The 22257-nt window shown below is 49.0% G+C and overlaps 1 protein-coding gene across 1 annotated transcript in view; it reads left to right on the top strand.

The window, feature by feature from the left end:
• Positions 1-22257, top strand: part of PLEKHG4 (pleckstrin homology domain containing, family G (with RhoGef domain) member 4) — a 105742-nt gene that overhangs the window by 22387 nt on the left and 61098 nt on the right. The window contains 2 exon segments of the mRNA XM_009883255.1: positions 9223-9429; positions 16449-17364. Of these exon segments, the coding sequence (XP_009881557.1) occupies positions 9223-9429; positions 16449-17364 (1123 nt within the window).

Here is a 22257-nt window from a genome sequence, read left to right as displayed (position 1 = left end):
TTTCCCTTTGAGCGCAGGAGGCTGCCCATCTGTTGTAAGATGCCCCCAGACGGGTGTCTGAAAGCAAGGTGTTGGCTATGGCCTCATGCCTCTGACTAAAAGGTGTTAAAATGAGCTGACCTCTTTGGCTAAGAACTTACCCAGGGTATTTTATAGCTGGCTGGTATAAATAAATCTTTCATCTGCCTAGAGTGCACTGTTATTTGGTCGGTATTAGGCACAAATGGTAAGGGGTACTAGATGCTGCTGCTCATGTTGGTTTGCCAGATGGATGCCAATGCTTGAAGTTGAGAGCAGAGCAAATCCTGTAACTAGTAATAAGATGAATGAGCTCACGCAATTCTCTTGGGTAGCAGGGAGAAAGATTTTTAGTGCATTTCCTAGAAGAGCCCTGTAAAGAAAGGGAGTCTGCCGTAATGTCCCACAACTTGTCTTGTATAGAAGTGGCCTGGGAAATTCTTGGCTGTCTGGGATTTCTGATGGGATTTAGCAAGCCTCGTCCAAGCCTGTTGTAGGAACGTGGCACTTTGAATGTAGAGATCCCTGGCTGGACTGTGGCGAATGGTGCTGTGGCCAGACTGTTGGTGCACAAGCCAGGGCAGCCCGTGCCGTCTGGTGGGGGGGAGTGAAGAGGGACACAGCTCTGCCCTGGGGGGTCTCAAGGAGGTGCGGAGGTGTATGCGGCTACCGCCGGGCAATGAACCCACAGCCGCCATGTGCTCGCGCTCTTCCAGCATGAGTCTCTTGCCGCAAAAGGTGTTTTAAAAGTACCCAAAGCTTTGCATCACACCGAGTACGGCTTTGTTAATTAATTGCATGGTTAGATCTATGCCAATGATGTTTTTAAAAAATCTGTGCTTAGACAGTTATTTCAGATTAAGGACTTAATCCCTTGATTAAACTAAACCAAAATAAGCTGGTCTCCAGCTGTAGGATGCTGTCTTATACACAGCTCTTCTCATCTACTTGCAGGTCCTTGTTTCAATTGGAAGATGTATGTTTAAGGACAGGGCTTTGGCATGTTCTCTCACATGCCCTTTAAACACCTATATCATCTCCCCGATCAATTGCTAATAGAAAGTAACAGGCCGTTGGCAGCAGGGCTCATTCCTTGCTCTGGATAAGACCTACCTTCTGCTCAGCTCAATGAGAGCTCAGTTACAAGCAGGACACAGCTCTGTGAGGAAAGGCTTATCTCCATTCCCCAGTTCTGCTCCTCTCTGCCTATAAGAGGACTTTCGTGGATTGTGGGTCAGTGTTTCATCCCCAGTTTGGCCTCTCTAATCTGTTCAGCAGTTGTCAGCAGCTTTTCTGATGTGTTAGATGTTGCACAGGCGAAGGAGAAAGCCACAGGCCCTGCTGCAGAGAACCTGGAGTGTGAAAACCCAAAGGAAAAGGTAGAGAGGAGTAAAGTGAATGTAGAGCTCTGGTGGGAAGAGGTGCCGGACTGCTGTGTCCGAATGTACGTGATGACATTTCCTTTGAGGAGCAGCATTTGGTCAGGCAATGGTTGCACAGCAGAGAGCTGTACAAGCTGCTGCATGCGTGGGCTTCCTCGGGGGCACGTGGAAGCGGAGGGCTGGTGAAGGCCCTACTTCTCCTGGTGCACAGGCTGTCCTCCCCAAACACCACGATATATCTCTGGCATGGATCAATGTTGGGGTTTGGGTACATTAAGAGCAGGTTTACTTCTTGTGTCACTGTGTCAGACCCAGGTAAACATCCTGCTGGGCTGCAGGGCTCTCTGGCAGGGGAGCAGACCCAGATGACTGCTGCTGGTCATGTTGCCATATGCCAACGTTTGGCCACCTGAAGGGTGGTACAGAGCCAGGGATGTACCTGTATCAGGTTGCCTCTGGTCTCTACTATTCCCTGCCTTTTGCTTCAGCGTAAGGACAGCATTGGTATAGCTCGAGGCTGGGAGGAGGTCACGCTTCGCTTTCAAAGCAACCTAGGATGTCCCCGTTGAGTGAAAACAAACCAGCCCCGGGCTGGTGGGGTGATCGCCTAGCTTTGGGCCTGCCTTTCCCTGGCTGAGCATGCCCAGACCTACAGCATGCGCAGAAGTGGGACCTCAGAGCTGAAAAGCAAATACATCATTTTTCCCTTTGTTTAATTAAATGAGAGATCATGAGTTAATCGCTTCCAAGCGCTTGTTTTCCTGCAGTGCCTGGAATGATAATCCCGCGCGCTGCCCAGTAGGAGCTGCTTTGGCTGCTGCAGTCACATCAACCCGGAGAAGGGCCGGGGGAACAGAGGGAGGCATCTGGAAATGATTCTCCGAGCTCCGTCTCCGAAGCACCACTCCCTGCAAGGCTGTAGGAGCTGATTTATCCACAGGCTGCGGAGCCGTCCTGCCTGCCCCAGCGGCAGGGGAGTCGAGCCGGGCTACGGCCGTGCCCCGCACAAGGGATTCCATGGTGGCATGCAGAAGGCAGCTTGCTTTCGGAGGCGCAGCCTGTAGGTGAAGCTGGCCTGGGTGAGATTGCAACCACTTTCCTCCCAAGTGGAACTGGCTGCTGTGCTTTTCTCCCTGTAAAGCCTAAAACAATAGCCCAAAGAGCAGGTAGAACCGTTCCTGGTTATCTCACAGGAAGGTGGTGTAATTACAGCAGTGTGAATGCCTTACCTCTGTAGCCGCACCACTTAATAGTACATTATTTTAGCGAAAACATCCAGAGGCAGGCAGGGTGCCGAAGGCAGGCGCCCTCCTCCCAGCCTCCCCCTGAGCCTCAGAGCGAGCAGCAGAGGGGGGAGCTGGCACTTGCTCTGGGAAGATTTTTCTCCCTTGAACTCATTGCCGCTGTGATTAGAGCGGCTCAGGAAATGGGGCTGGGAGGGTTCTCCTCCCTGCAGAAATGGAGTGGGAAATCTCAAATTTTGACAGAAAAACAAGCCTTGTTTTCAGCCAAAGACCTTTTTGAACGGAGAAACGTCTCGTTTTTAGAGGCAAAGTGGCCTGGCTTTCGACTTTGTGTCAGAAAGTGGAAAAGCTTCGTGGAAAGCCCGGAGGTCTGTTTTTACTGGAAATGAGGTTTCTCATGTCAGCTGAGAGCTGAGCAGCCTCAGCCAAGCGGCGCAGCACGGCAGCCTTTGCTGGCGGAGGGACCAGCAAAACCCGGCCCTGCTCAGCGCCTGCTGTGTGCTCCTTTTCCCCCCCGTCCCAAAGCTGGCTGGGGCCCACGGGCAGGCGCTTGCGCTGCGATGCTTGGAGCTCTGCCTCTTCCCATTTTCGCTGTTCTTTTTACTTTCCAGTTCTGGGGTGTGGGAGGGTTGGGTCATCTCCACTCCCCTCACCTTTGCAGACTCTGGTCTCCCCTGTCCTGCCTTCACGCTTCCATCAGTACCTAGGCTGGAGGGGAGAAAATGGGTGCGTGCAGGACGTGGCCAGGCTCCGGGCAGCCGGCAGAAGGAGGGGAAAGTTGCGGGAGCTCCTGGCAAGGCCTCCCTGTTGAGCGGGAGCCGAGACGCTCGGTGACTCAGAGCTGGGCGTACCACAGGCACTGCTCGCTGTGCTCACAGTCTCTCGGGCTCTGCTCCACCACCCAGCTATGCTCCTCACTCTGCCAAGCCACGGCAAGCGCTGGATTTAACTGGGGCACGTTGGGATATGTAGTTTCATTCTTTGGCTACTCAGATGGGGGTCTAGGTTTCTCAGAGCAGAGCTGCAGATCCTTTAGCTGAATTCCAGCTGCAAGATGAATCCTCAGCATGTTACTTGGGCCAGTCCAGCCAGCTAGAAAGGAGTGTTGTCTGCCATAAGTCATGGGTTAGTCAGTTAGTCTGGTCTCAGCATACTGATGGATTTTAGGAGTTTTCAGACAGCGCCTGGGCTGTCAGCAGGGGAGATCTGTGCCTCTTCATGTTCTCCTTCACCAAGACTTGGGGTTTTGTACACAAAATTCTCGAGCAAGACACTGAATTCTTAGCAAGGTGCTTGGGTGAGTTGTAAGGAAAATGCTGCCAAGGCTTTGCAGGCCCAGGTGGGTCCAGCAGCGTTGCAGCCCTTCCCTGCACTGACTTGAGTTGTTCCGAGCCACTTGGGTTGCTGTCCCAGGCAATTGCTGGAGAGTGCAGGTATTCTGATGCTGTGCAAGGTGTATGGCCCTGGGGATCTTCTCTCTGCACCCGGGGCAGGATGACTTCTTGTTCTCCAAACCCGTAGGAGGCTCTTCGGGGTTCAGACTTAATTGGTGAGCAGCAGGTCCCAAAGAGGAAGAAGTTGAGTCCTGAGTCAGAAAGAAATGTAGCATGGCAGGAGTTGCCAGTGGCTGGAGCTGCTGCGTAGCTCTCTCCATGCCCACAAAACTGAGGCAGAAAATTCAATCGGTGCACCTAGAAAAGCCCAAGAAGCTCCTGCTTACTCCAGATGCATCTTGGCAGGCTCCTCTCCCATCCTGCAGTGGCTGCTTGCACCAGGAGAGGTAGATGTGTCCCCTGAGCAGGACTGTAACTGATCCCGGGCTCCTCTCCCTGCTGCCTGCTTGGCAGACCTGGCTTGAGGCTTCTGCCCAGGCACTCATAACCTCGTCTCTCCCTGACTCCTGGTTCCTACTGCAGTTTGTGGTGGAAGAAGGGACTCTTAGGGCTGAGCAGCAGAGATTTGCCACAGCAGTCTTTATCCCTCTATACATTTCACAGCCTCTGCATCTTCCATTATATCGGCAGTGGGGGGACACACCCTGCTCATTCCTGCCCCCATTCAGACCCAAGCTCTTTGCCAGTTGTGAAGCCCTCCTGAGCTCTCCCTTCTCCCCAGCCCTCCCGGTGGGACCACGCTGGGTTGTTTCCATCACGCGGCTCTGCACACAGAGCCCAGCCTGTCCCTGCATGTTGCTTTCCTCTTGCCTCGCTGTGCTCCAGCCCCTGCACCAGCAGCCGGCTCCCAGCTGAGGAGCAGTGAAAGCCGGTATGGCCGGACATGACCTTAACCTGGGCTTTATTTAGCGCCTTGATTTATAGAGGAGTTATTTTAAAAGCGTGTTTCTGTTTTGGGAGGTGTGGTGAGCGTCTGGCAGAGCGGTGGCAGTGAGCTGGAGTTCATAGGTCCTCCCGTGCTATTGACAAAGAACCATTTGAGTCCCCAGACACATTTTGCTTGGGGAGATGCTCTCTGCCTTGGTTGGAAAGCGCTCCTGTTTGCCTTTGCGCTGGGTGGCTGAAAAGGAGCAAGTGTCCAGGACCTTTCCCGTGAGGGGGATGTGGCAATACTGTTGGAGGGAAGGAACCCTGAGACTTGCATTCCCTGGAGGGGGCTGCTTTCTCCAGGAGGCTTCTGTGCTCTGCCAGCTCCTGGGGGCTGCTGTGGGCTAGCTGCACAGGCGGGCATGGGCTGAAGTGGAAGGGAGCTGGGGCAGGAGTGCCTTCTCCTTGGATCCTTGCTGGCTTTAGTTTGTTCTCCTCCTCTCTGCTCGCTGGGTTGCAGAGGTTTCTCCTTGTGCCTGCTGGGGGTTGCATTGCCTGCTTGATGTGGTTTGTAGGTAGGATGGACTCTAGACTTCAGGTTTATCAGCCTCTGGAGCGCAGGATGCTATCCCCTTCTCTCGAGTTGGTTCATGTGAGTTTTCTGTGCCTCCAAACCACATCTTCTCTGCATGGCCGGCGCTGCCCACAGGCTAGATGTGTGAGGCTGGCCATCTGCGCTCCTGCATTAAACAGCAGGACCATGCGGCCTCTTGCAGCCCTTGCTGAGGCACTTTCCTCAGGCCACTCTGCAATCTGAGAAGTTAATTAGTACAAATAAGCAGCCCCATCCCTAGAACTGTGAGTTGGTTTAATGAGTTCATGATCGGAGGCGAATCCGCTGCTGTTGCAGGCTCCAAGCTCTGCCATGTTTCACCCTCTGTGTTTCACGGTGGCTTCTGAGCCCCTGAGGCTCTGCCATGCTTCATCCTCCACCCAGGCAGGACCCAGCCCTGGGAGACTGGTGGGAAAAGTGGCATAGCCTCCGTGTTAATCTGCAGCACAGGAAGGCTCCATCCATCCTTGTTCTGCAGCTGCCTAAGGATGCTGGTGGTACAATCATGGGCGTCACGATGCGATGTGTGAATTTGCTCCTGTGTTGAGGGCTTTTCATATGGAATTAGCAGAGATTGGTGAAAACATGTCCTCTTTCTACCAAACTGTAGGGGTTGAAACCTTCTCTCTGTTCCTTCAAAGCCTGCACAGCTCTCATGGCTAGTCTAGCCAGAGAGAGATAAAGCCTTTCTGCTAAGGAGTGCACTGTTAGCACCGCACGCTACAATGGCTACAGGCTATGGTTATTCTGTATTTTACTAAAGGAAGGATAATATACGACTTGGTTTATTTTAACCATGTAAAGGATTTTTGATTCGGTGCCAATGTTAATAATTGTCTTGTGAAGGCTTTGCTAAGGCATCAGGAATGGTGTGAGAACCTTAGAGCGATGCACTGACTCATGTGCAAATATTTTCACTTCTTTGTCTCACTTGCAATAGTAAACTTAACAAATTTCATTTGGGGGGGGGGATTGATATCTGAAAGAATTTTGCTCAAGCAGGGCATGGGGGCAGAAGATGGCACAGAACCAACCCCAGCTGGTTTTGGCTGAGACTTTGAACCTGTGGAGGGTCAGATAGAAATTGTTGCCAAATGCTACCAGCAGTAACGCTGCTTTGATAGTGTGTCCAAGCGCCTGGCTGGGCTCTCTGTGGTGGCTGGTGCTGGGTGGGAGAGCACCTGTGTCAAGGCCAGTTTTATCTGACAAGGGCACAGACGCTTGCTGGGATGGGTTGGTGTCAGCAGAGGTTACTGGAGCTCGCCTTCAGCTGGCTGCGCTTGGCCTCTCTCTGTCATTTCACAAGAGCATGGGAGAGGAATGATGTGTAACGTTCAGCGTGCTATATCAATATTTAGCAATATTATTAATATATCCAATTGTGAGAGGCTGCATGTTGGGTTTGGTACGTATTTCCCCACCCTATAGCCCCCTCCATGCCTTTTTTAGCAGGTCCAGGATACCACGTAGAGGGAACATTTCTTATTTAGGCTGTCCTTTTGGGTCCATATAACTCATCCCACAGTTTCTATCGGTCTGCTTTCTCTTCTTAGATTTCCTGAACTCTGCTGAGTCCTCCCCTCACACCCTGCGTGGGGGTGGTCTTGACCAGAACTGTGCAGAGAGCTGCAGGCTGTCAGCTCTTGGCAGTTTGCTCTTGACCTCCACCTCTACCTCTAGTAGAAGACTTTCTCTGAAGGCCTGTTCCTGCAGAGAGGAAGTGCCTGGAAACTTCCAGCTTTCCATTTCAATTAATGGAATAAAAGTTGGGGGTTTACATCATTCTCTTTTGAGTGGAAAGAAACTTGTTCAAAACAGCCTTCTCCTCCCATTTAGGATTGGGGTTAAATGCTCGGTCCTAGCATTCAACTTGGGTTAAGAATATGAAAAATAGCTCCTTAACCTGTGTTTATCTGGTTGCGCTGACCTTGAGGGGTGTTGCAGGAGGCAGCTAGCTGGTTTCTCAGAAAAGCTGCAAGCATTTTAGGAGCATGTTGCCATTTAGCCTTCCTTGTTGCTGACATCAGGAGAAACAGCAGGAAAGGTAATAAAGCAGTGCTGTGCCACGGGCAGTGTGTGGTTTGCCTGTCACCTGTGTTCTGCCACCTCGGCGCAGGCAGGGATTGGGGAGGCACTGCCTGGGCATCCTCATCTCTCCTGTGCAATCCTGCCCTACAGGAAGGCTTTACAACAGAGCAGGGAGTTTATATTGCGCTTAAAACATCCAACCCTCTAAAGGAGGAATTTAAAGGTCGTTGAGCCGAGTAGCTCTGAGAGACAAGACAACTTGTGTGAGGAGCATCATCTCTGCCGTGGCTGCAGGTTGGTTCAGGCTTGCTCTGAGACTGTTGCATTTTCTCAAGCCAGTGGAGGTATCTGGAGCCATGAATGTATGCTCCCTTGGAGTGGAACCAATAAAACGGTTTGCTTCCTCCTGGTCCCTTCATCCTGCTGTTCCCTGGTGGCAGCGTAAGCTGTTGTGGCACTGCTTTGTTTAACTTTCTCACCTCAGTCCCACAGCAAGATTAGGAATGTTTTCAGGCATGTCCATGCAGCTGTTCCTGTTCTGCAGGAGGCTGTAGGGCTTCTGGGCCACTGGCTGAAATGCTTTTCTTGTCTCTAGTGAAGGGAGGTGGATTTAGATCAGATGAGGATCTGGCCAGACACCTGAGTAAACTTTCATTTGGTTATGTAGCACAACTCACTCCCACTGGCTGTAAGCTAGCCAGAAGGGTCCCCTCTAAAATAGAAGGGAAAGGGAGGGATGCTGATCTCTGCAGATGTGTACAGATTATTTTATTATTATTATTTTTTTTTTTTTTTTTTTGGCAAGCTGTCTTGATTTACACCCATGCAATAAATCAGAGTTTGGGTTCTAGCATTGGAATTGGCCCTGACACCTTGGGCTGGCTCTGGCTGGCAGGTGGACATAGGGAAGCCATTGCCTCGGATCCCTGGGCAGGGAACGGGCGTCCTATGTATCGCTGCATGTGCTCAGGCACCAAAGACAACCCTGTTCACACGCAGTCTGTGGATCCTGTTGTGAGGCATCTCTCACTCCAGAAAATTCCTGGCTCCCGGAGTGAGCCTTTCATGAGAGGCAAACAACTTTGAATAATGAGGAATCGCAGTGGTGAGCGGCTTTCCCCGGTACCAAACGGCTCCGGAAGCTCATCCTGCGTGGGGACTGCAGAGCACAGCAGGCTGAGGAGCTTCAGCACAACTGGTGTCCCCGTGTCTCCCCTTAGCCCACTGAAGAGTGTAACACTGAGCTTTAATGTACCCAAGTGCTGGCTGGCATCTCTAGCCCCGGGTGTCCGAAACACGGGGGCCGCCGATCCGTCCACCCCATGATACTCTCTCTCGCTCGCACGCACTCACGTGCTGCGGCAATGGTTTAATAGCAGCCCCACCCAGCGCAGTCAGGAGAAGGACTTGCTGTGTAAGCAAAAGCTGGGAAATCTCGCCGCTGTGCGCAGCACTCTGCGAGCACTCCACTCGCATTTTGGGAGAGATTTATTATTTTTTTTTGTTTTGTTTACCTGGAATCACCGGTGCCAAAAGAAACTAGAAAGGACAGCACTTTGCTCCTTTGATCCTCTCTCCTCCTGCATTCGGAAATGGCTGCGCTCCTGGGCGTAGGGCTCGACAGGGCACTGGAGTGTATTGTGCCGTGGTACCGCTAATGCTTTCTCTCTTGGCAGGACTCGGAGTCGCTGGACGGTTGCATTCAGAGTACGTTATCAGCACTCTACCCTCCGTTTGAGGCTACCGCAGCCACTGTTCTGTGCCAAGTTTTTGATGTGGCGGAGAAGACGTACCGTGGGGATGGACTGCGCTACCTCATAGACTTCCTGATTCCAGCCAAGCACATCCTGCAGTGCATTCAGACGGATTTTTAGGATGCCTGTGTGAGTACATCATGCTCTCTAAGGCCTGCGAAGGCTTTCTTGGGGAACTTGCTTTCTTCTCTCGTATGTAAAACAGCTGGCAAAAAGCGCGTGCATGTGTACGGCAGCCTAGGTGGGGAGGGCAGGCAGACAATTAGGAAACAGTTGGAAAATTGTTATTGAAGCTTAATCGTGCAGAGATCAGATGTGGAACGGTGCCCTCGCCTTCCATAACCTGCGACACCAAACTAGAAGGCTTCAAGGGTTCGGAGGGGGAGATTTAGCAAAGCCTTTGCAACCTGTTTGCTGGGTATGGCTGACTTGGGTGGCTTCTAACCCCAGCCATTCCCTGGCCCTGTGGATGAAGCTTGTCGGGCTCCTGCCACTGGCAGGAGGATGTGCGGGGCAAAATGCTGCCAGTCAGTGTTTTTCCCAGAACTCCGGCTCCCCTTTGATGGTTGCTGGAACAGTCGCAAGGCTCAGTAGCCCTGAGGAGTCACGTTACATTTACTGCCAGAACGAGTCCAAGATTAACGTGCTTTGCTGTTGGGAGTCTAAAATGTTAGAAACTATGAGTCAAATGCCTCCATCACAAACTTGGCTGAAAGTTTGCAAGATGGGGGAAAAAAAAACCCAACAACCTAAAACTAGAGTTTGTTCTAGCCTTTTTCTTTCTAAACCTAGAGGGTGTGTGCAGCCAGGCTTTTGGTAGAAGTCCTCGTGGTGGAGGGCAAGGGACTTCTGGGAGGAGGAAAAATATTCGATAGAAGCTGAAACGGCGAGTTCCTCGTTTGTCTCAAGGAGGTGAAATGCTGGGGGGAAACACCCATCACATACGACGGATCCATGAAACAACCCCTGGGAGCTGGTCACCTTGCAAAGGTGTTTTGTTGCTGTGTTTGTCCTGCCGCATTGTCACCGGCCTCCAGCGTGGTGACAGCCGTGTCTCTGTGAGCAGGCACAGAACGATCCGAAGTCGTGCATACAGATTTTGGGGAGCTGCTCTCTCTCACCCTGAATGCTCCGATGGGAATTATTCCCTCGGTTTATCTAGCTGCAGTTTCTAATGAGATGGTACATAGCGTGGTTTCCCCTTTAAAGAAACAAAAGGCTTTTAGTTTGTACAAACCGGTAATTACTGCAAGACTTTTCATGGCTTTCCCCAAACCGCCTCCCTCACCGAAGGAGGCGAGGTAGCAATTTCCTCACTCCCTGAGATCTCGGCAGCTTCCCAGCACCCGGCGGTGGCCCGGGCAGGTGAGGTGGCGGAGGGGAGGGAAGGAGAGCAGCCTGCCTTGCCAGAGGAGCCCGCCGCTCAGCATGGCCCTGCGCCCCGGTGCGGCCCTCTGTCCGCCATGGCCCACGCAGAGCCCGGCCCACAGGGCTGCTCTCCCAAAGAGGGACGTCTTTGGGGCAGCGACAGGGCGGCCTGCAGGAAGGGGTGCCTGCAAGGGGGGTCTGCTGGGCACTGAAGGGGAGGATGTCCCCCCCTGGGCAGCCGGGCAGGGGCTGGCGAGGCCATGCAGCCACCACGGGCCATGGCTGCCTGCGGGCCCAGGTCCCTGTGGGACAGGGGTGTGGTGGCAGGGAGGGCCTTGCAGTGCTCGGTGGCCAATGGGAGGACAGCTGAGGCTGCAGCAACCAATAGGAGTATGGGGCTGCCTTGATGGGCATGGTGGGTGTTGGCTGAGCCAGGGGCTGTTGGAGCCGGAGGTGCTGAGGTGGTGGGCTTTGGTGTGAGAGTGGTGGGCCGTGGGGGGCCCTGCGGCAGGAGAGGTGTGAGGATGGAAGGCTCCGAGGGTGCTTGAGGCAGGAGAGGTGAGGGCAGTGGTCTCTGAGAGGGGAGGAGAGGTGTGAGGGCGGTGGGGCCCCGAGGGGGGAGAGGGGTGAGGGCGGTGGGCCCTGGAGGGTCTCAGGGGGCTGGTGGCCCCCCAGGCTGGCCTGGAGCATGGGGCCCGAGGACATGGAGGCAAGGGGGCTGGTGGTGGCTGAGGCCTCCTGTTGGAGGGGGAAACCAGTATGGTGAGGGTATCCTACACATGCCACACTGTTTGGGGAGGTGGTGCAGGGGCAGGAGCTGTGCTTGGAGGCACCTTCCTGTCACAAGCTTGAGAATGGGGGAGGGCTCAGGGCCTGCCTGGCACTCCCCGGCCTGCCCAGGAGCAACAAGTGCAGGGCTGGTGGGGGTGGCCGGGCAGCCACGTCCAGTGAGGGCTGCCCAGGGCTCAGCATTAGGAATCGGAGGCTTTTGCTGAAGTGTGATATGTCTGGGAGAGTGGGCAGCAAGAGGCAGAGTGCAGGCACAGGCCTCTCAAAGAGCACAGCTGGATGCCTTGAGCTTTTCCTTCTTGCAAACCCTTCTGGCCCCTGACTCATGACTGTACTTTCAGAATGGCAATACAGGGAGGTCAAAGGAAGCTCTGGGTACATTGTGTTGCCTTTAGAGATGGGCCCGGGCTATTCCACATTTCATTTACAAATCTGGTTGTTTGAATTTTTATTGCTGAAAGTTATTTCTTTCGTTTGTGGACTCCTCTTCCTCAAACCTCCATTGTGTGCCCCTTCTTTTGTCTTCACTGTCTGAAATCATAGGATTTACTTCTTATTACTTGTTCTTTAAAAGTTTTGGCTGCTTTCTTCAGATTCTAAACAGAAGCAATGTTTCCTCCCTAGTTTGTAGTTCAGCTGGTGCTTGTGAGCTTTTCCTGGGGGAGGAGGGGGGAAGGAGTAACTCCTGTCTTGAATGGCTACGCTAGGAAATCTTGAGAGCACTAAATCTTTTTCTCAGCCAAACAGTGACAAAAGCGTAAGTGGCTTCATGAAGTATTAGACAAGGTGATAGGCTTCAGCTTGGCATATTAAAATCAATAGTCTATATGTGATCCCCAGGGGTTGGAGAGGGCTGTGTTCTTACTCAGCACAGAGTAAGAAACTAGATTTTGCCCCTGGCCTTCAGATGACATCCTCAGCTAAATGGACTGTTGGTCTGTTCCAGGCCAGCCATTCCCATAGCTCTAGGAGCTACCACCTTTGTGCCATCTTTGTCGTTGGTGTCCACCTCTTTCCTCAGCTTTATTCCTGGCTGCAGCTGGTGGGCATATAGTGTGTTCCTGGCACTCCTCTGACAAGCCTGGTTTGGCTTGGTAGTGACTGGAAGAGCAAAGACTTGAGCCTCAAAGTGAAATGTTAAAACAACTGAAATAAGCCTCTTCCTGTAATCTTCCCTTGGGTGCTTTTTGGAGCAGGAGCAGCATGAGGAGCTCCACTTCTGAAGTTCTAAAACTCTGAAATGTTTAGGCTATTGATGGACTTCTGCTTGGATATTTCTGTAGCTCTTGCTGCAATTTGGACTGTGGCTTTGTAGGGTTTTTCAGGAACTTCAATGTATTCTGCATTTTGGTGTTGGTGATTTTATTGCTGAGTTTTCTTCAACTTGTCAGTCCTCGGGCAGACAGGTCATCTAAGTGGTGAGGTTAGGTTTTGGATTTCTTAATGTATGAATGGCCCCCACATGGGTTACTCTGCATTCAGGTTTTAACAGAAACTCTGTGTCAGGCAGGCGCAGATGCAATTCAGCTTTATGTTTATGCTGCTGCTGCTGGTGTCTCTCACTTTTCAGTCATATAAACTATTCATAGTAGTTTGGGAACTGATTTTTTTTTTCTTTTTTTTTTTTTTTCTTCAGTCTATCTGTTTGGGTTTTTTTTTCCCCAAAGGCCCTCAGTCCAGATGACCTTAATGTATCTACTAGGAAATGCTCTAATGGCAGAAGAAAGGTTGATGTGGTCTGGTGTAGGGTGCAATTGTACAGTCTCTTCTGGAAAACACCACATTGTTTTTGTTTAGAACCTCGTGTACAAAATATTTGGCTTGAGCACTTCTATAAGAGATAGAAGCTGTGTTGACCAAGGTGCTGTGTGAGTCTTGAGCTTGACGGAAAGTCAGTGAAGTACATATAGCCTGAGGCTTGCTGAAGCCAGTAGCAACTTCTGCAAACTGTGTGCTGTAAGAGGAGGTCTTGCTTTGCTGAACTCAGCCATGCTGTGCAAAAAAGGGAATAGTTGGTGGAGAAACATCTGTGTCTTAGAGATCAGAAAGCATGAGAACATAAGACTGCAAAGCTTAGCTCCCCATGCCTTTGAGGGAAGTACAGGAAACTGTGTGTTAGATTTTAGGCCTTTTAATTCTAAATTATTAAAGAAAGAAAGGGAGGGGGCAGTTGTTCTGCATGGATATGGAAATGACTCTGTCAAAGAAAGGGGACTGGCTGGTCTCAATCCTGGAATATGGAAGAAGTTACCATGTAATCATCAGTGTCTGGTAACAGGGATTTTATTGAATCTGTTAAGTCAGGGCCAGTAACAAAATACAGAGAACAAGCTGAGCATACACAACACACACTGAGCAAGGACTGAATTAACTGACCCATTAAAAACTGGATAACGTTTTTTCATGGGGTTTGCTCCATGACAGGTAGTATAAGACGAGCCTTTTTCATAAAGCATCTCTCTAGTGAGAAAAGTTTCAATGTCTAATCTCTTCCGTAAAGGATTTATTATGGAGTCATATGGAAAATTAATTGCTGTGCCAAAGGGATGGAGATTTATGCAAGTATTGCAAGATAGGTAAAAAACTGGTGAAAGGGAGAGTGTTTGTACTGCAGTGAAAACTGAGTTGGAGACAGGAGTCATGAGGCACATGTTACTTCTCATCCATGACCTTGGCATAAAAAGTAAGAGTATGCAGATGACAGATATTTGTGATGAAACCAGTCTGGGAAACATGAGCAATAACCTAAAGGAGGAGGAGGAGGGTGATAAATGTATTACACAAGATGATCTCTAAAACTTGTATGTACTTTTTTATAACAGTAGGGCAAGCACGTGCCTTTACTAAGTAATAGGCAGAATTTCTGTTGTGAACTGCGGTTCATCAGTTTGGAAAGAAAAACTAGCAGATGACTGGGTTACCGTAGGGGCGTGACTGGAGGACAAGTGTGATCTTGGCTTCAAGAGATGCTTCTTGCACAGTTGGGAAGTGTTGGTGCCATTATATGCAGTGCTTTGCACAATGAAAAAGTGGAACAAAGAAATGTCTTCTTTTAAGAAGGAGAAAAAAAAAAGGCCTGCCTGAAGCGCTTCCTTGGTAAAACCTAAGAAGTGATCAAGGGAGATGTGTTAAGGTGATGTGACATGGTTTAATAATTTTAAGCAATGGGAACACATCCAGAGAATAAGCTCCAGGGTTGAGGAGGAGGAATTATTGAATCTGAAGGATGATTTTGGCTTTCAAGCCTCTGAGCAACTTTGCATTAGGTGTGATGAGGGTAAGAAGCCTGGCTGGGCTGAAGGTAAAGCTTGATGAACGCAGGAAAGAAATTACTTAATGCCATTACCTGTTGTTTCAAGGTGTATGAGGAGGTTCCTTCCAGTCTGTGCTTTCTCTGCTACATGGCAAAATATTTGAATTGAAGCATTTTTCTCTCTCATCTGTTTGGCCTGCAGAAAACAGAATTCTTATATTGCTTTCTCTGTCACGACTTCCATGTGACCGCGTAAGAGAAACAAGATAAAATGTCTGAAGCCTAATGCTGCCAATATGAAAGTCTTTGTGCTCCCAGATGACAGCTTCCTAATTAAGTATTGCGTCTGATACAGGTGAATCTTATCTAAACCCTTGTTGTGACAGAGGAAGATGAAATTAAGCATGAAACTGATGGCTTATGCCATGGCTCAATTTAAATCTTACTTTACCTGAACAGAGCCAAGTTCAAAGCAGTGATTTTATTTTTTTGAAGTTGTGATAAAGCTGTAAATAATTGAGTCAAGTCAGTTCAGCCATGAAACTTCAGTTCTTTTACTTGATTGGGATTTGTCTGAGACTTGTCCTGAGTGCTGCTATGTTTTGGGAACAAGGAAATCACTGGTACACTAAGTGTAGTTCCTCACAGCTTTCTGATGGGACTTGCTGCCTTCTTTCTCTGTGGTTTGGCTATTCTTTCCTCATTTGCTGCCTGCTTTCTCCTGCTTTGTCTTGGCAGTGTCTCCTTCCATCACTGGTAGGTTGCAGCTATCCCTTGCTGCTGCATCCCGTGTAACTTGTCTCCACCTGTCTTGCCTAGGCTCTTGATAGCACCAGCCGAGTGATGCTTTTTACCTGGCTCCATGCTCTTCAATTTGGCTTTACCAAAATTAGGTGGCATATGCAGCATGTTCCAGCAGAGCATATTGGGGAATAAAAACAAGTCCTCAGGCAGACCTTGGCATTTTCATTCTGCCTTCCTTCATCAGCAAAGCTCATTACCTCAGTTCCAGCAGACCTCAGTCTAACGATCCAACACTGCTTCACCAGACAAAAGACATTTTGTGGTGCCAGATTGACTAGTGACATCCTGTGCAATGAGGTTTTTGCATCTACAACCTCCTTCTGGCAGGTTGGGATCGAGTGTACCTCGCTGTGGGTGCTCTGGAAATGATGTGTAGTATTTGTCACCTTCTCTGTTAAGGCTGTGGATGGTCTTTAGTTGAGGACAGTGGGTTTCACCTGTGCATTGTAAGCAGAGTGCTGTCTGCCTGTGTTTCTTTAATGGCACTTGGTTAGGGATGCTGTATGGTCTGACTTTTCACTTTCTTAGTCAGCCCAGTTGGTCCTAATGAGTCAGAAATGAGGCAGAGACAGGGTCTCCGGGCTTGAGCACTGGCAGGTGAGAATGCCATATTTCTCTGTGCTGGGCTTCTGAGGCTTAGACCTCTGCCTGTCTGTGCTGACCCAGCTTTAAAACAGGGCTGAGACTTCTGGCAGCCGGTTGGTTCATATTTAGGTCCTGAGACGCTGGTGATTTGTGTTGGTAGCTTTTCTTATTTCTGCTTTTTAAAGAGAAAACCTCAGTATGGAAAACTCCCCTACACTAATAACCAAAGACGCTAGATTCAACTGTTCTATTGCTACAGCTGTGAAAGAGAAGCATTGATCTCTCTTGTCCAAAAGCTTGAACTGAGGTCTGTTCCTGATACTGAAAACGCTTTCTCTTTTCTCCACAGGTTCAGTACTGTGGCTTGCTGTTTCGCCACGAGGGCTGGCCCCTGTGTATTCATGAGAAGATTGTAGTCCAGCTGGCTTCCATTGACTGGCGAATCTTAAAGCCTGGTGACTTCTACCTGCAGGTGGTCCCCTATCTGAAGAAGTCTCCACGAATTGTATTGAAATGTTTGGCAAAAGACAAGCATAATGTAGAGGAAGTCGTGATTCCAGAAGTTTCCTATACCTCTATTTTTACTCTGGAATGGTTGAGTACTATCAATGGAGAGCGGATGGGTATAGCACTGGAAAATTGTTTACTAACCACTGATGATAAAATATTTCGTGTCCCCTGGGATAAAGTGGTTAATCCTGAATTTATAAATAAACCAAAAATAATTGAAAACAGTATCATCTCTCCAGAAATAACAAAGGAACCTTCAATTTTGTACCTCCCCATGGACCATGCTGAGTGCAGTTCACCAGACCTAGGATCTCAGTATCTACAGGAACAAAGTTCAAATCGAGACAACCTGGTCATTAACAGCACAGCTCCGCAGTTGAGTGAAGCTCTTGTCAATGGTGTGTGTACAAGTCCTGTGCCTCAAGACAACTTGAAAAGTGACCTTGAAGGGGAGTACGTTGAGCTTACAGAAGTTTCGCTCCCCCGGTTTGGGCCACAAACGGACTCTTTAACCCAATCGCTAGCTTTAAGTTATCTAACTCAGCCCAGAGCACGAGTGAATGCGTCTAAAGGCAAGCACAGGTTTATTGTCATTCAAGACAGTACCTACTCCAAGAACTTAATTCAGTCGGCACTTATGCAGAAGGAGCACTGTCAAATGGACACTTTGAGGACTTCTTCACCAGAAGTTCTCAAAAATGTAATTCCATTGGAAAGCAACAAAATGATGGCACGTGGAGAACTGTCTCCAGAAGGTCAGCGGATGTCAGGTGGTCCTGGAAACATGGGGAATAGCTTTCCTGTGGCTGAGTCTTCTGCCTGCAGTGCACAAGATTCATCTGCAGAGCAGGAGACCTGCAGTGAACACTCAATCGACTGGCGATATGCGCTGTGCAGCTACAGCGACGTGTGTGCTAGTGATGGTGTCAACTGCAAAACACAAATGCCTGGTGCTCCTGGAAACATGGAAGGAGAAAGTGATGGTCCTAGCAGAAATCCTACTGTTGAAACATCAGAGCAGAGCCCAGAAACAATTCAGGATGCTGCTGCTGCTCCTGCTAAAGAGGAGGTGATACTGAGAGGACATGGAGGACCACTGACAGAGGGTCAAAATGAGGTGACACAGATGGATGCCTCACCTGTGTCTGTTCTGGAATCTTTGGGACCACATTGCACACTGAAGGAAGGTTCTGATGGTTCTTGCCAGAGTGTTGGTGAAAGTGTTGCGCTAGTCCAGGCCGCTACACTGCTTATCGCGCCTGAGAGTTCAGATGTAGGTGTGGAGAGAGGCTCTCCTTCTTCAGGGAACACGGCAGATGTAGGAGCAGTCGGTGCTTGCTGCAGTGATCAGGACCCAAATCTTAGTTCTCCATTAAGTCCTCCAGAACAGAACCAAGGAGGAGAATTTGAGCTGGGAAGAAGGGACAGCCCTGAGGAAGTCAAAGAGATTGAACAAATATTGACAGTAAACGAGAATCAGACTGGTCATAGTCACTGTTCTGTCAAAGATGGACTCTTGTCAGATGGTGAAGAGCAAGAGGTCTCTGCATGTCAGCGTGAAAACGCTGAAGAAGCCATACTACTCCAGACTGCTCTGTCAGCAGAGGGTGATCAGGCGGCAGAACAGTTAAATAACAGTGACTCTTTGATGGGCCTTGATACACAAACAGAAGGCTCAAGTCAATTCAGAACCCAGAGGTCTGGAGAGAGGTGTGAGGAACTACAAAGACAGGAAGAAAACCAGGGCTGCAAAAGTGAAGAGAACTCTGTGCTGAACCCAGAGCATGTTGCAGTACAGGACTTGCAGGGAGGGGAGGAAAACCAGGGAAGTTTTTCTTATGGGGAAAAGTCAAAGACTGTAGCCTTAAAAACACTGGAATCCATTGAAGAGGAACTGGAGGTTGGACCACTGTCCTCGGAACCCACTGAGGGGCATGCAGAGCCCACCGCTCTGCACTCCCACCAAGAGGCAGCTTCTGGGGCATCATCTCCTAAAGGTACAGCCATTGGATGTTTGTGTTTGTCTGTTTGATAACATGGATGGAAAGCAAAGTCCTTAAGAGGTGTACATCTGCTGGGCTGGGAGGCTTTGGGGTGATAGCACAAACTACAGGAAAGTGATTAGGTTGTCACGTTTGTAGCTTGAAATTAGCTTTCTCTTGACAGATGAGTTTATTGTATGTATATTGTTTAATGGTTCTTTGCAAATTTACATTGGTACAGAACAAAGTTCCGGTGTAAGAGAGTTTTAATTTCAGTTAATCTGATTGCTGGTGGCCTCCACCCATTACATTCATCGTGTGCACATTATGGATGCATGCAATAGGATTGTGTGAGAAGAGAATGTGTAACTGTACAAGTTGTTTGTAGTTGAAAATTGGCTTTAGGAAGATAGTTGTGGCAAGAGGAAGCCCCAGTGGATGCCACAGTAAAATACTAACTGTGTAACGTGACCTGAAGATCAACAAATATGTGTGCTGGTAACTGATTTAAGAAGCAAACTGCAGAGTCGAGGGATTCCCCCCTTCTTCCCTCCTGACCCCTCCGGCATGCTTTCTTCAGCTTTGTTATGTTTAAAGTAGGAGCTGTTTAATTCAAATGGGAGAGCACAGAGATATTAAGCATCTAAATTCAACTCAAACGGTATGTTCCAGTGGGTAGTGCCCAGACTTCTTGATTCCTGGGTTCCTGCACTGGAGCTGTGCTCCTTCAGAAGGAATTGAACAGGCAATCCAGGTCTCTCTGCCTGTTGCACAAGGCTGTAGGCAGGTGGTGTGTAACTGCAGGGACACGATGTTGACTTTGCCTAGCTCTGCTGAGTCTGGAAAGCTGTAGCTAGATATGCAGATCACATCGAGAAGCGTGTGTGGCGGGGGTGGGTGAAACATGCCATTCCAGTTCAACAGCTCTCATTCCCTGAGACCCCTGGCTAGGAAAATTACCTGGCTTGAAATATTACAGCGAGGACTCTTGAAAGGGTTGAAGGTACAGACCCATACTGCTAGAGCATGTCTGACCCTGTGGAGGAAGAGATTGAGAGCTGGTCTTTTTGGGACAGGCTGCCAGTGTCATGCTTCCCCTGGATCTGAATTGTGTGGGTAAGAGCCATACTCTGTTTGGCTGCAAACACAGGTACTCTCTCAAGTGTCCAAAAGTCACGTTTTACCTGATGCCTTAGTGTGATCTCCTAATGGAGCTAACGTGTCCGTTGATTAAAAGGAAATTTCATTAACGCCCACACCAGAATATTTTAATTCCATAATTAGGCAGGCCTGCAGTTGCCAGGCATGTCTGATACTTCTGGAGTGATGAGCAGTTCTATTCTGTGAAATGGAGGGGTCAGCTCAAAAGTTCCTGTTTCTGAAGTGTGTGTCTCCTTCAGCATCTACCACCATGAGCAGAAAAAGAGGTCACTTTCTGCCTATCTGCAGGTCTTGGGGGACACGTGCCAGTAAATAACCATGCTGTGGGTATCCGTTCCCCTGACCAGCCTGAATCTGGCTTGACTTCGTGTTTGCTAAGGACTGGCCCTCAGAAAACCGAGGCTGTGTTGAGTGCTGGGGGTATGCTGTCCTCATGACTCTAGTGGCTGCTTGTTTGGTGTTCCCATCTCTTCTGTCTAAAATTAGCCAGGTCCAGCTCGTACATGAGATAAGTGTGATGTTTTTGCTGCTCCACAGGATGAGTCTTGGCCGCTGCTATGGATTTCGGCAATGACAGACCCCTCTGGGGTACGTGTGGAGTTTGGCTTTAATCAAAGACAACTTAAATGTTTCTGGGGATTTGGTTGAAATAAGTGACATATTCACGGCCCATTTCTGATGATGTTAAACTTTGGCATTGCAGTTAAAAAAAAAAAAAAAAACCACAAAAAACCACCAACCTTTTATCCCAGAGTTTGTAAAGCAAAATAAACAACCTAAATCTCCAGAAACTGCCCCCAAACCAACAAACTAAACTCTTTGAGGCATAGGGCAGCTCAAATATCTTTTAGTGCCGGGAGTATTTCTTAAACACCATAGTTGGAACTGTAATAAGATAAATCCATTCAATTACATTTGATTGCTTTGAGATCCAAACAAGCCGTCCCCTTATCTAGGCCCATTAAACCCTCAGAGATACAATAATAAGATAATTCAGAGATAAAATTACAAAGCGAAGTGAATGTCCTACTCTGTCTTTCAAATGGACTTAGCTCTTCCAGCCGATTAGTCTGTGGGCAAGTTAAACTCTCTGTAACTGTCTCTTGTTGCGGTCAGTTTCCTACTATGATTGGAAACTGGGTATCTTGTCTAAACTATAAATAACAACAAAGCTTAAGTTTTACTGGGCCAATTCGGGTCTGCTGTTCACACCTCAGCAGTAGTGGGCAGGCGCATGATTTGCTCTATGTGAGGTGGAGGAGTTTGCTTGTTAGGGCAGACATTGTAGATTATGTCAAAATACACATTCAAATCTGGAGCATCTGACTTTGCCGTGTCTGTAGATATTTTTTTTTTTATTTTATTTTTTTTCCTTGTCCCTTAACACTCCTTCCTCCCACTCGCTATCACAAACTGAGCTTATTTTCTGCACAAATGTGGTGTAACTTAGAAAGATTTTGAGTCAAACGTGAGCTGTTTTGAGTTGGTGGCTTAAAATTCACGCTGGTTCCATTCACAGAAAATCTGACTGCTGTTTTTCCCTCGTGAATAGCTTTAAGTGAAAGTGAATTTTGAAACTTTGCAGCTCTGGAAACAATTCCTATATTTTGGGGGTGGAAAACATCTTGATATTCAAGATATTGGCTGAAAAGCCACACTGGGGCATATTCAGCAGCACCTGTTAGGGCGTTCCGTTCCTGCTGCCTGTTACTACGTGATGTTAGCATAGATGATACTGGTGCTGGGGCAGTTTGCAGGAAAAATGCTAATGTCTCTTTGAAATGCACACAAGCAAATCCTCCTCTACCACTTCCTTAACCTCGGGGAAGGGTGGAACCTGCAAACATGGCAAATTCAGATGTCCCAGTTCTCAATTTGCTTTTTGATGTGATCCTCCGCATTCTACAATTTCCGCTTTAGTAAGTGCCTCCACCCCGGATTGCAAATAACGAACAGTGTGCTTGGGCCTGTTCGGAGAGAGGTGGGGTCTGCAGATCTGAACCGAGCCCAAGAAGCTTGAGGAAGGAGGTTGGTTTGGGCAAGATGTACGTAGTCTGGAGCCTGCACAACTCCAGTGAGGTTTCCCTGGGGCTGAAAAGCTCCAGTACCAGGGCTGCGTCTGGCGGGCCGAGCAAAATGTTTCTGTCTTCTGGCTTTTGGGAACTGGTGCCTCGTTCCTAAGAGATGTATAGGGCAGGGCTGCCATGTACATTTATGTCTTTCTCTTGCCCTGGTATGGTACTTTCAATATAGCGACGTTCCCTTTCTTGTCTTCTTTAAATACCACCTTTTGGTCCTCTTTGCAGGTTTTCTTCTGTTAATGCATATTCCTTTACTACAAACTGCATGGTTCTGCTTACTGCCAGGCCTTACAGATCCTTGAGAAGACTTTCTCCTAGAAAGTCTGTCCCCCTTTAATGTTGGGGCATGACTTACCTCAAAGACCACCATGTCATGTATCCCATCTGTGGGAGATCTGTGCCTCTCTAAAATGCTGCTTCAGGA

The sequence above is a fragment of the Charadrius vociferus genome, unplaced genomic scaffold, assembly GCF_000708025.1.
Source record: "Charadrius vociferus isolate BGI_N301 unplaced genomic scaffold, ASM70802v2 scaffold964, whole genome shotgun sequence".
Classification (NCBI taxonomy): domain Eukaryota; kingdom Metazoa; phylum Chordata; class Aves; order Charadriiformes; family Charadriidae; genus Charadrius; species Charadrius vociferus.
Note: the sequence above shows the minus strand (reverse complement) of the source record. Positions and strands in the feature narration are given on the sequence as shown.